At 38.0% G+C, this 12,294-nt stretch overlaps 3 protein-coding genes and 1 pseudogene across 3 annotated transcripts; 3 read left to right on the forward strand and 1 right to left on the reverse strand.

Moving 5' to 3' along the window:
• Positions 1-100: 100 nt before the first annotated feature.
• Positions 101-9,249, forward strand: LOC120178089 (annotated as a pseudogene).
• On the forward strand, positions 1,164-2,695 carry LOC120178239 (protein indeterminate-domain 7-like). The gene is made up of 4 exons (XM_039184159.1): positions 1,164-1,389; positions 1,516-1,912; positions 1,988-2,375; positions 2,498-2,695. Exons 1-4 carry the CDS (start codon positions 1,164-1,166, stop codon positions 2,693-2,695), a joined length of 1,209 nt encoding a protein of 402 aa, XP_039040090.1.
• Positions 3,566-4,506, forward strand: LOC120178090. Its single transcript, XM_039184039.1, has 4 exons — positions 3,566-3,707; positions 3,785-3,863; positions 3,937-4,032; positions 4,111-4,506. The coding sequence occupies exons 1-4, from the start codon at positions 3,592-3,594 to the stop codon at positions 4,450-4,452; spliced, it is 633 nt and encodes a 210-aa protein (XP_039039970.1). The 5' UTR covers positions 3,566-3,591; the 3' UTR covers positions 4,453-4,506.
• Positions 9,250-9,828: 579 nt separating the features above from the next.
• Positions 9,829-11,952, reverse strand: LOC120178157. Its single transcript, XM_039184096.1, has 2 exons — positions 11,250-11,952; positions 9,829-10,174 (listed from the first exon to the last, which is right to left on the reverse strand). Coding segments are annotated over exons 1-2 (615 nt in total). The 5' UTR covers positions 11,864-11,952; the 3' UTR covers positions 9,829-10,173.
• Positions 11,953-12,294: the final 342 nt, after the last annotated feature.

Raw genomic sequence — 12,294 nt, forward strand, 5'->3', positions numbered from 1 at the left:
AATGGATTTGCGTATTTTAATGATTTTGGTGGTACTTAAGTACCGGTTTCTTTGGTTGTTGTTGGATTTGGGAGGAAATGGTCCTGCTTCCAAGCCTTCTTTTGTGGTTCATGTCATGCCTTTTTGGTCAAAGTTGCTTTTTTTATTTGTAAATGTAAAATGTTTAATCACACCACTATAAGCCGCTACAGTGTTTTTTCCTTTTGTTTATTTTTTAATGGATCTACCCTGTTCTTAATTAGGCATGTGCTGTAATGTGTGATGAGACTTCGTAGACGAAAACATAGTCAATACATAATGAAAATTAATTATAATTTTATAAAAGATAATATTAAGCATGGTTCAACTTCTCTAATCCATCTCCTTCACAATGATTCCACTATTGAAACTTAAGCCAAGGATGAGTAGAGATAGAACCCATTAAATGATCTTAGTAGTAGGAGAGAATGTTGATCTGAGTTCGAGTATTGATTTATAAGGTGTATGTATGTTCTCCTTCAACAACATTTCCTTTTTCCCATTCTGTTCCATCTCTTCACCGATTCTTATCTCCTCCGTCAAAATCGATTTCCATGCCGGATTCTTCAAATTGTTCCATCTTCCTTAGTTAGCCCATCTCAACATACTGACCCTCACCCCTCAACCACCATATCAAATAGAATTGTGGGTATGATCTAAAGCTCAGAACTTCAGCCATTTGCATGGAAGTAATAAATAAAATAATCTTTTGTAATAATGAGTGTCCAAGTGCCGTTTGAGTTGCCCTGGTGCTGGCGTCTCTTAAAGTAATAGCATTGTTAAATCCATGAATTCGTCCAAAGACAATTTCTTGACGACTTTAAGATGCTCTATCACTACTTCTATGAATGATTAACAAATTTTTTTTTGGGATGTCAAGCTCATTCAAATCAAATTTTAAAAGCCAAGCAACAATCAAGAATAACAAATGCAAACATGCCAGTTTGTGATGCGTGGATCATGGAAGCAGGTAGATACGATTCCATCTTAATACAAGGCAAAATTCTCTCTTTATTTGGATTTCTCCTTTGTCAATGGCATCACCTATCATTTTTATTTCTTTTATTTCTCGTGTCTGCTTTACGATTTATGTATCGAAAGATGTTGCCATCAGAGAGTTCTAAATCCGGGTTAATTTTGAATACATGGACCATGGTCTTCAATCGTGGTTGGTACGATTTTCTTCTTCTTTGTCTGCTACCTTGTATGATCATATATTATACCAGCTTCCTGTTTGCATTGATCAGTGTCAAGTGCAGCTAAACAAGTCAAACTTTATGCAGGATTTCGAAGAAGACGGACATCACGGCACAGTCATCTCGCAGTCGTCTACAGAGAGTCCAAATCCTCTTGAACATCCTATCACGACAGGTTCGAAGAGGAAAAGAAATCTTCCGAGGGATCCAGGCGAGCGTGCATATCATATCTTTATCTTTGATTCATAAACTTCCAAATTTTAATCACCGAGTTAATTTTTGGTCTACGGAAAATTTTCAGATCTGGATGCGGAGGTTGTAGCGCTGTCACCGAGGACTCTAATGGCGACCAATAGGTACATATGTGAAGTCTGTCATAAAGGGTTTCAACGAGAACAGAACCTTCAGCTGCATAGGAGAGGACATAACTTGCCTCGGAAGCTAAAGCAAAGAACAAACACTGAGGTGAAGGGAAGGGTTTATGTATGTCCCGAGCCGAATTGTGTTCATCATCATCCGAGCCGGGGTCTAGGCGACTTGACTGGCATTAAGAAGCACTTCTGCCGGAAGCATGGAGAAAAGAAATGGAAGTGTGAAAAATGCTCTAAGAAATATGCTGTTCAATCAGATTGGAAGGCACACGCAAAGATCTGTGGCACCCGAGAATATCGTTGCGACTGTGGCACGATCTTTTCGAGGTATGTAGCATATTAATCCGTAAGTGATTCGAGGGTGTTACGATTATTTTTTTTCAATCCATTTGTTTTTCTCAGGAAGGACAGCTCCGTCGCACACAGAGCCTTCTGCAATGCATTAACAAAGACAATGGCTAGTTATGGTTCATGCTCCTATGCCAATGCAAATACGAATCTGTCAATTTCTTATGAGAATATGGGACATTCACAGTCATCACAGGGGATATTGTCTTTGAATTCGGCCAGAATCATGAACATGTCCAGCAACTTAAATCAAAATTTCAGTCCAGGAACATTCCTGGCTTCCGCTCTTGCAATATGGTCCGCTCATACATCTGCAACGGCCTTGTTACAGAAAGCCGCAGAAATGGGTGCTAAGATCAGTGACACTACAATCCCCCCGATACTACTCCGAGGTTTAACCAGATATTGCACCAGTAACACCACCTCAACCGTGTCGCTCCAGGTTCTTCCATGGTTGGTAGTAACATAGAAACAAATGGCCCCTATCTGGGAGAGGAAACATATAACGAAAGATCCCACAATACTCTTGCTCCGACTGCATTGTTCCATACTCAATTTCGACAGTCAGAGAATGGAAATTATGCAAATCTGTCGGGAGAAGTGTACGTGGAAGGTGGCGAGAAGACGACGGTCGATTTCTTAGGCGTCGAGCCAACAGGGCACCAGAATGTGGATAGCGAAAGAAGCCATGACGGGAACATAATGAACTTGGGGTACTCCAATGAGCAGCAGCAAAGCCTGAACAATTTGGGTGCAAACTAGTACAAAAGAATTAAAGAAAACCATGATTTCTTCCAGTGATAATTTCTTTAGTTTAACCTTGAAACCATGTTCCATTCAGCAGCCAACGTATTAATGTATCAGGGGAGACTTATCTCTTACTTTTACTGTTTTACTTGAAAAGGAAGGTAACCGAGCAGCACACTTGACCCCTAAGCCAAAAGCTCCATTTGAAAACCTGAATTTAAATTAAACATTTTTGGTTTTAATTATTAAATCAAAATTAGCAAAACTGAGTTCATATCCAACTTTATCAAATCTAGAATTTGAAATTTACTTTAGAACTTGGAATTTTTAATCTTACAAATAAATAGTTGATATTTCAAATCTTAAAAATTTCTTAATTTTCAAGTCTAGGTTTAGGGCAATCTTTCACACACTCATTTGGTTTAGTAATTATCAAAATAACGTGTGAAACAATTCTGAAGTTTAATAACAATTCATAAATATACGAAACTAACATATCACAATCATTCTTAAAATAAGAAATTTAACTATATATAATTAATTTTAAAAACGAAAAAATAACATTCTAAAAAATTATAAAAAAATTAACGCATTGCTCACGGACTTATCATATGGATTTGGATCTTACTCTACTCGACTCGTTGAAATTTCGAATCGAGTTTGAGTTTATGTCGAAATAACCCGAATTGCACTTTAATCAAATTTTGATCGAATCGAATTTAAACTGCTCGAGAGTTGCTCAACTCAGTTAGCACCCCTATTTACATGGAATATATACCCAAACTCATCTTCATGTCCAGAGGAGAATAAATTCGTGTTGATCAGTCGGCTTTTATTCCCCCACTAGAACTTGATTCTGTCCTTTTAAGCCTTTGCTGGCAAAAAGAAGGAGATGATAAGCAGAAACCGAAATGCCCAATCCTGATTTAACTGTTCTGGTCCTCGACCTTTCTCCTTCAGTAACTCTCGGAGACCTCAATGCATATTTCTCTAACTGTGGCCATGTCGAGAAAATCCAGCTTCTGGGGTAATTCATTCAAACTTCAACACCTTCACCAACTCTTCCAATCTTAATTTTGTTTGTTTGTTTGTTTGTTTGAGCAGTGGGAATAGAGACCAATCACAGTCAGCTCTGATATCTTTTAGGCAGCCATATGCTTATCAAACAGCTCTTCTCCTTAATGTAAGAAAACAATTACATTCAAAGTTTCATTCGTTTGTGTTTGATCGTGTGTGGCGTTCCACTTGGTTTGCAGAATGCTATTTTCGCAGGCCGACAAATTCGAGTCCTGCCGAAGAAGGAAGTCACTGATCTTCCGGTCTCGTACAGAACAATTCCTATTGTTTCCGAGGTAATTTCCTTTCCCTGTGGCCAAAGAAGTTAACTGTCTCTATTTGCATCCTTATGCATTCGACACTGCTACATTTAGAACAACAGGACCCGAGCAAGCATTCGAGCCGTGGCGGATGCGATAGCTTCCGAAGGGGTCGAAGCGTTGCACCAGACGAGAGATGCACTCGAGCAAAAGTTCAAATTATCGGAGAAAAGTCGAGTGGTGATGGACAAAACCAGGGTGGCAGTGCATGCGGCTGATCAGGCGATTTCCGCGGCGGAGGAAGCGGCGAGAGACGTGGCCAACAGGATCAAGAACACTAACTATGTTGCGGTTGGTGCTACTTGGTTCTCTGGTGTGCTTCAGAAAACATCCAAACTTGTCTTAGAGCATGGCAATAGGAAGGGCCATAGCGCCAAGTCTAGGGATCATATATGAGTTTCTTTTGCATCATTTTAAGTACTATATGCTATATCATTGACCTCTAATGGAAGGACGTGATCGTTAAACAATTATGTGATAACATTTGTTCAAAAAATATATATTATTCATTAAAAACATATATATTTACACTTTATTGATGCGACTGATCTGACTTAAAGTTGTTGATATTGTGATGGAATTAACATTTTGTACATGGGCAGTCGGCAGTGTAAGTACTCCATCTCCTTGCGTCCTGGTTATATGAGTAGAAGGCTGATTGTTGATCACGTAAGGCCCAACAAGTGTCACAATAAGTGCAATGTGGCTGGAATCCTCTCCCTTTCCCTCTTCTATTATCACCTGGCTAAGTTTATGTATAGTCGCATATTCAGAAATGTTTTTCAGGGTAGGTATGCATATATTAATAATAATTTTTTATAAACGGGATAAAAGTAAATAAAATTTCAAGGCGCGGATGGTAATTCGTACTTTAACTGAGCTGGTGCCACGTAATGATACGCGCGGATCGTCATTCACACCTTAGCATTTTTAAAAAAATATATACTTTAAAAAATTAAGAAAATAAAACTATAGGGATTAACATCGTAATTTAATATATATTAGTTCCATGAATTGAAAAGTTTAATGGAGTTAGTTTATATAAATATATTGAAATATTTAAATTATGTTTCTCGACAATGTAGAATAAAAACTAAAATGTATATTTCTTGACAATATATTTAAATTATATTTTCATGAGTTACTTTCGATCGTTTTTATTACATTTTTATTTTAATTATATATATATAAACGTAATAAGAAACTGATAAATTATTATTTGTTTAATTTTAAAATTACCTTACATCAATCCAAAAAAATAAAAGTATAAAAATAATTGGAAAAGATAAGTTAGTTCAAATATATCGAAACTCAAAACATCACATCAATTATGGTAAAATAATAAATCAATAAATTGCAAATCAATTGGATTAAATTGAATTGATTGATACCCTGAGAAGAAAAGCTGTAAAAAGTTTCTCATTGCATGTAGATAAATATAAACAGTTAAGCCTTTTGTTGTACCCTTTTCTCGTGGTTGCCTTTGCTTATCTAGAGATGTATTTAGGATGGTAGTATGACTAAAACCTGACGGAAAATTTGAAATCTGGTCAAGTTTAGGTTGGGTCGGTTTAAATGATATCAGGTCGAGTTCGGAGATTTTTTCGGGTCGGATTTAGATTCGAGATAAGGTATCCCGCCCTGACTCACCTCGATTATATATATATATATATATATAATATTTTATATATTTTATATATAAAATATTTTTGAATTTAGGTTTGGGTTTAAATATAATATTTCAGGTCAGATTCGAGGACGGACAAATAAAATTTCTTATGAAACACTCCGATAAAAAATTCGTCAGATCAAGTCGAGGTCGAGGATGAAAATTCATTTTGAATTCGGGGACGGAGCGAGCAAAACCCGCCGCGAACCCGTCCCGTTGCCATTATTAGATGCATTGGACCCTCGCTGCCCTTCAGTTTCACCCTCCAAAGCAATTGCATGTATCCTTTGTACCCTGTACCGTTCCTCTTCATTCCAACCAAAATCTCTTCCATCTCTTCTCTTTAGGTAAATATTATTTCTTCCTTTTCCCTGTTTGTTTTCTCAGTCTTATTCTTCTGTTAAATATTTTTTTCCGAAGTTGGAACTTTTTTTATGTTATTTAAGGGATCAAACGTGTAACCCATGTTTCTTTCTTTCCTTTAAGTCATCCCTTTGACTTGCTTCTTTTTCTTTCTTTCAATTTCTGGGTGGGGTGGGGGGGTTTCGTATTCAATTTGGGGAAGTATTTGTTCGATTTTAGGGTTTTGAGTAGGATTGAAACTGTTGAAACTCGGCGGATTGGGGATCACTGCGGAAAAGGATTTGTTTTTATTAACGCTCCCACCATTACAAGTTTGTCTTCAGTTTTTGGGATTCTTTTCTTTATTTAAGTGCATATATATGTGATCTTGTGTTGAGGTTATTCAAGGTTTGAAATTCTTGGATTTGTTAGGTTTTTTGATTTTGTCCATTGTGGTTCAATAGGGTTTTGGTGTTGAGGGACAATGCAGAATAATTCATCAAAGAGAAAATGTACATCTGCCTCTCACCAGTTGATGGTGGGCAATGCCAAGAACAGGCTAAATTTTCTCCAAGAACAGTTCACCGGTCTTCAAGCCGCTAGGAAGGAAGGTCGAGCCGGTGATGTTGCGGTGTTAGAGGGCAAGTTTATCAGAACCTTCGTGAGTGGAAAGCTGAGCTCTGCACACCATCCCCGGCATCGTCTTTATTGGTTTGTTTCTTTCTATTTTATCAACGCTAACTTAAACTCTTTGCATCAATGTACCCTTAAATAAAATGGGGACAATCTTTGGTTTTGTACTCAGTGGATGTATTTTATGTGCCTAAGCAAAAAAGAGACTTTGGTGAACTTTATTTAGGGCAATCTTCAATCATTTTCTGATGATATAAACCGATTGTTGCAAATTTACGAGGAGGAAGATGATGCCACAAGTGCATTAAAGGGACCACCGGTGCTGAAGCCTGAGGTTGATGATCAAAGCTTAAATCCCGGTAATTTACCTCTAATTCCAGAGGTGAGAGCTTTTTCCACAATTCTGATTTCAATATGGATAAGAATTAATTCTTTTGTTTTACCTTTTTCCCTCCATATTTTTTCCTAAAGCACCATTACGCTGAAAAGAAAGGAAATTATATATAAACTATAATTTTTGTCAAGTTTTTATGTTTGGGTTTACCCTATAATATATTTCTTTACTGTTTGCTATATATAAATATATATTTATATAGTTCTTTATAAAGAAAAGGTGGATGGAGCTATCATAGACTGGTGAAACACTAGAAAGTCTAGGTGCCACTAGTGTAATTTCATTTGATAAACCCATTATTGTTGAATATGAACTTGGTTGGTATGAGTGTTTCTTAATTGTGTTTCTGAGACCATTTTTACTTTTGTATGTGCAAAGTGCACCATATATAAGAAACAGTTATATATTCTTTTTGGTATTAAGCTATTAGCTCTTGCATGTTGATTTATTTCTCGTAATGCTAACCATTTTATATCAAAGGTAAATTGGGTGATGGTTGCTTTGGTTTTTGATATTTAGAAGAGCATAAGTAAAATTCTTAGTGTTCGTACTTGTTTGAAGTGAAAGTATGCTATATTGATTTGTTTGACAGGCTCATTGTTTTAGCTCCCTAAGCATAAAACATAGAAATGACTACATGTCGTTTTCTTGATTTGAACTCTGCATCAATTTCTCCCCCTCCCTCTTTCTAGTCCTCCTAATTTTGTTCTGACCATATTTGGTTAGTTTTGTGAGTTTCCAGTAGTTTATTGCTCATCCTTTGCGCGAAATTTGACTGGATTTGACACACATTTTCTTTCTCAGGACTATTATGTGAATCATGAGCTGCAAGAACAATCATTTCAAGGGTTTGATTTATGTAAAGTTTCTACCTCAGCTAATGCTGACATGAATTATCAATTGGATCATACATTTTATTTACAACAAGAATTTGACCATGGGCTTCCCATTGTTGCCAATGCGACTGAAGATTATGTGAAGGATGCTAGCCCCAACATACTGTCAAATATTGCTCCTCCACCATCTGCTTTCATGGGGCCGAAGTGTGCTCTCTGGGATTGTACAAGGCCTGCCCAAGGATCTGACTGGTATCATCACTACTGTAGCAGTTTTCATGCTACTCTAGCTGTGAATGAAGACCCCCCTGGCACAACTCCAATTCTACGTCCTGGTGGAACTAGCTTAAAGGATAATTTACTACTTGATGCAGTTCGAGCAAAAGCACAGGGAAAGAATGTTGGCATCCCTCAATGTGAAGGTGCTGCTACCATGAAATCACCTTGGAATGCAACAGGTAAAATAACATGTCTTTCTCTTTCTTCAGTAAAAGATAAAATAAAATGATAACAAGAACATTATTGTTTGACTTGGAAGTATGGTATATAATGTGGTATGATGTGGTTTGCGGCTACTTATTTGAAATAGTGTCTGGTTTCTCTGTATTTGACTTTGACAATAAAAAACATGCCCTCTCTTGTCCGTTTTCTTGCTATCCATGTCTTGTAACAAAGCCCATCTCTTGCATTGTAGAGCTTTTTGACCTTTCTTTACTTGAGGGTGAAATAATCAGGGAGTGGCTCTTCTTTGATAAGCCTAGGAGGGCATTTGAGAGTGGAAACAGAAAGCAGAGGTCGTTACCAGATTACTTTGGACGTGGTTGGCATGAATCAAGGAAGCAGGTGATGAAGGAATTTGAGGGCCAGAAGAGGTCATACTACATGGACCCTCAACCTGCTGGGAAATATGAATGGCACTTGTTTGAATATGAGATCTATGGCTGTGATGCTTTCGCTTTATATAGACTGGAGCTCAAGCTTGTCAATCAAAAGAAAAGTCCAAAAGTGAAAGTTCCCAAGGATTCGCTTGCCGATCTGCAGAAGAAAATGGGAAGGCTTACTGCTGAAGTTCCTGGAGATGGCAAATCAGCTGGTAAGGGCAAAATGAAGGTCAACAAGAAAGCTGCCGCAGAAAATGCTGATTCTTCTCAAGACGGGCAAGCTTGACTGACTTATGGTTCTAATGTTCTGAACTGAAGAAAATTGACTAGTTTGTTGTGCATTTGGAACCTAATGTCAAGCTTGCTGTAGTTGGTCCATAGATAGAGATCAAATATTGCGAAGCCATTTTCTGAAATTACTTTTCCTTTAAATCCTTCTTTGGTTGCTGCTCGGTGGCGTCTATTCTACAAGGGGGCATCTGGTGCATCACTCCATAAACTAGAATATGGAATATACTGTCTAACTTCTTATAGATGGTGTTTCGTGTACAGGGTAAGCTATAACTTCTATCATATTGAACTCGGGAGGTAAATGTTAATTGTAGATGAAAGTTCTATAGGGAAACATATTGAATTCTCCCTATCGGTGCTGCATTGTTTTATCTTCCTAATGCTATCTGGTCTTTTAAGTTAGTCTAATCTGGTGCTTGTTTGGACTTCCAACTTCTAAGTTTCTTCCTTTTAAGTTGTATGCTTACTGGTAATTAGCATAAGACAATATAATTGCCTTAAACGAACGGTGGTGCATTTACATGAAAGTGATAAGCCAGTTGTAAGATAATGTTAAAGGTTAAGATTTAGGGTTTAGCTGAGAGGCCACCCTTCACCATTATCTGAGAGGCCACCCTTCACCAGTTGTAAGATAATGTTAAAGGTTAAGATTTAGGGTTTATCTGAGAGGCCACCCTTTAGGGTCAAAACCATGTGAACATTCGATGTTCAGAACAAAAATCGGACTCGTTGCAAAGAAGCATCGAACATCTTATGAAATTGAAAGGATCTTTCAAAGTACATCCAAGACAACAAGGAAAGTGGCAACATTTAAGCCCCTCCATAACAACAGAAAAAGTGGTTGAACATAAAAACAACACAACTGAATCCTACACTCCATATGAACTAATCAGCTATATTTCTGAGCTCTCAAGGGAGTTTTGGTCCACAACCTTTTTCATTATTTTAGAGAACTCATAATGGTCCTGTCATTTGAGTTCTAGAATAACTCAAAACATTCAAAGATGGCAGCCGTTCACAGTAAAGCATCCATCTACGACTTCAAGGAAGTTACAAGTTCTTCACAGCAATTCTGCAAAACGGTATTCATTTAGTTGGCAGTCTAAAGCCACATGTACCAACAGACGTGATAACTCGATTCGAAGGCTAAATGTAGGAGAAAATCGGAAAACAAAAAGTACAATGTAATGAAAGAAAGCGGAAATTAGAAACCTGAACAAGTTCAACACATTTTTAATTGCACAGAATGGGAAGGACGCCAAATCCAGAAATTAGTAGAAAGAAAGTGGGTGAACATGAAATAAAAATCCGTTCCAGTTCCAAGCACTATTAATGAACTCATTAAGCGGCATAGAACCTCATAAGCAGTTTCCATAGAAACAGTACGTATAAAAATACAATGTACTCACGATTATACTCATGTTTAAATGATAAAAATATATATAACAAGCACATGACCAACAGAACCTACCATCTTCCCACTTTTCATGGTAAGAAAAAGTGAACTGAGCTTTCAGCAACTCCATCAAACACTTGAGCATTCTACCGCTCATATATTTCAAAAACATCTCGACCAAAAGGCTTTGTAGCATGTTCAGCAAAATCGTTTTTAGATGTACACTCTATGTTCAATTCTGACCAATGATTAAGGAAAAGGAGACAACAAACTTTTCCTTTAGAAAAACTCCAATAATTTCTTGTCTGTTTCAGCCAGCAAGTCAAAGATAAGCTATAGAACTTTATACACGAGAATTTGCACACTCGCAATGAAATAGTCAGACTCATAAGAGAAATCATCATCATTATTATTTTTCTCTCGTCATTCATGTTCGTTTTACGATCCATGTTTGTAGTTTATGGCTACTGCTCCAAGGATATCGTCGCAATGTTCGTTTTACGACCCATGTTTGTGATTTTATGACTTGAAAATGCTCCAATTAGCCCTTAGAATGCAATCCCAAGGAATCAATTTTGACAAACAACAATAACCCAATCCGTTTCAGTCATAGTTAAAGGTATACACTGCCCTGGTTGCTTACTTTATTGTTGATTCAAACTAGAGATGAGTCCAGAGATCAAGTCGATGTTCACAAGTACAAAACTAAATCAGAACAAATAATGAAATCAGGAGGAGAAATGAAACATACCATCCACTAGAACTAGGGCGGTTTCCGCTGGATCTGGGACGAGGAATCAACCCCAAATCTGAATCACCGCCTCTTTTGACCTTCTCGTAGCCGCCTGATTTGGGTCGCCTATCTTCACCATAGTGAGCCGACGAGCCAAAATGCTTTACCCCCTGTTCTCTCCCTCGCAAGACTTTGGGTTTGGGTTTCTCCTCTTTCCCCGCAAAACCCGGCCTCAGATGAGGCGGCACGAATCGACCTGATTTAATAGATCCAGAAACGGTCACACCATCCTTCTCCTTCTTCTCCGGAGCGGAAACCGAAATCCCAGAACCGGGTCGCAAAGAAATCTGATCAGAAGACGGCGGGTGATCCGGGACTGAAGCAGAACGAGGTTGTGGCTGTTTGGGAAGCACCGGAGAAACGACGGGAGGATTCGAAAGAGGCTTCGGGGAAGGACGGGTCAGGACGAGCATGCGGCCACGGGTGGCGGATGAATATGAAGCAAAAGAGGAGTGGCTTTGGTGATTGGTATGGGGATTCTTGTGGGAACCAGAAGAAGAAGAAGAGGGAGTCAGATTCTTCTCGATGACATGATTGAAATTAATAGAGGTATATTTGTTGGTTCTTGCCATCCACCACTATCTCCGCCAACTTCTTCACCTCTTCGTTTCGTTTATAATTTTGATACAACCCAAATCTCACACGGAAAGTCTCTTTTTTTTCTTTTGGATAAAATGAAAGGTGGTGTTTTTATATATATTTATTCTTTTTGAAAGCATGTCTGTGGGCTGACATTCTACTGAGCTGAGGGCACTAGCGACGCCGATGTAGTTCGGGCCGACGAGGAAGGCATTTTTACGTACCCAAAGAATCAATAATTATCACTCAGTCATTCATAGATAAAATTTTATCGATCTGACACTTATTTGTTGATATTGATGGAAGACATGGATCATAACGCGTAGTTTTTAGATTTTTGTCCTAACTTACGTCACGTGAGCAAAACGCAGATCACTATGTGTGCCTTCATGGTAAAATTGACACGCGGTGGAGGGCATGGATC

This window comes from Hibiscus syriacus, unplaced genomic scaffold, assembly GCF_006381635.1.
Source record: "Hibiscus syriacus cultivar Baekdansim isolate YM2019G1 unplaced genomic scaffold, ASM638163v2 tig00112344_pilon, whole genome shotgun sequence".
Lineage (NCBI taxonomy): Eukaryota > Viridiplantae > Streptophyta > Magnoliopsida > Malvales > Malvaceae > Hibiscus > Hibiscus syriacus.

Coding starts and splice junctions, on each gene's coding strand:
- LOC120178157 (XM_039184096.1), bottom strand. CDS start 11,863: ATGGCAAGAACCAACAAATATACCTCTATTAATTTCAATCATGTCATC.
- LOC120178239 (XM_039184159.1), top strand. CDS start 1,164: ATGGACCATGGTCTTCAATCGTGGTTGGTACGATTTTCTTCTTCTTTG. Junction 1,390..1,515: donor TGAACATCCTATCACGACAG/GTTCGAAGAGGA, acceptor GAAAATTTTCAG/ATCTGGATGCGGAGGTTGTA. Junction 1,913..1,987: donor TGTGGCACGATCTTTTCGAG/GTATGTAGCATA, acceptor TGTTTTTCTCAG/GAAGGACAGCTCCGTCGCAC.
- LOC120178090 (XM_039184039.1), top strand. CDS start 3,592: ATGCCCAATCCTGATTTAACTGTTCTGGTCCTCGACCTTTCTCCTTCA. Junction 3,708..3,784: donor GAGAAAATCCAGCTTCTGGG/GTAATTCATTCA, acceptor TTGTTTGAGCAG/TGGGAATAGAGACCAATCAC. Junction 4,033..4,110: donor CAATTCCTATTGTTTCCGAG/GTAATTTCCTTT, acceptor TGCTACATTTAG/AACAACAGGACCCGAGCAAG.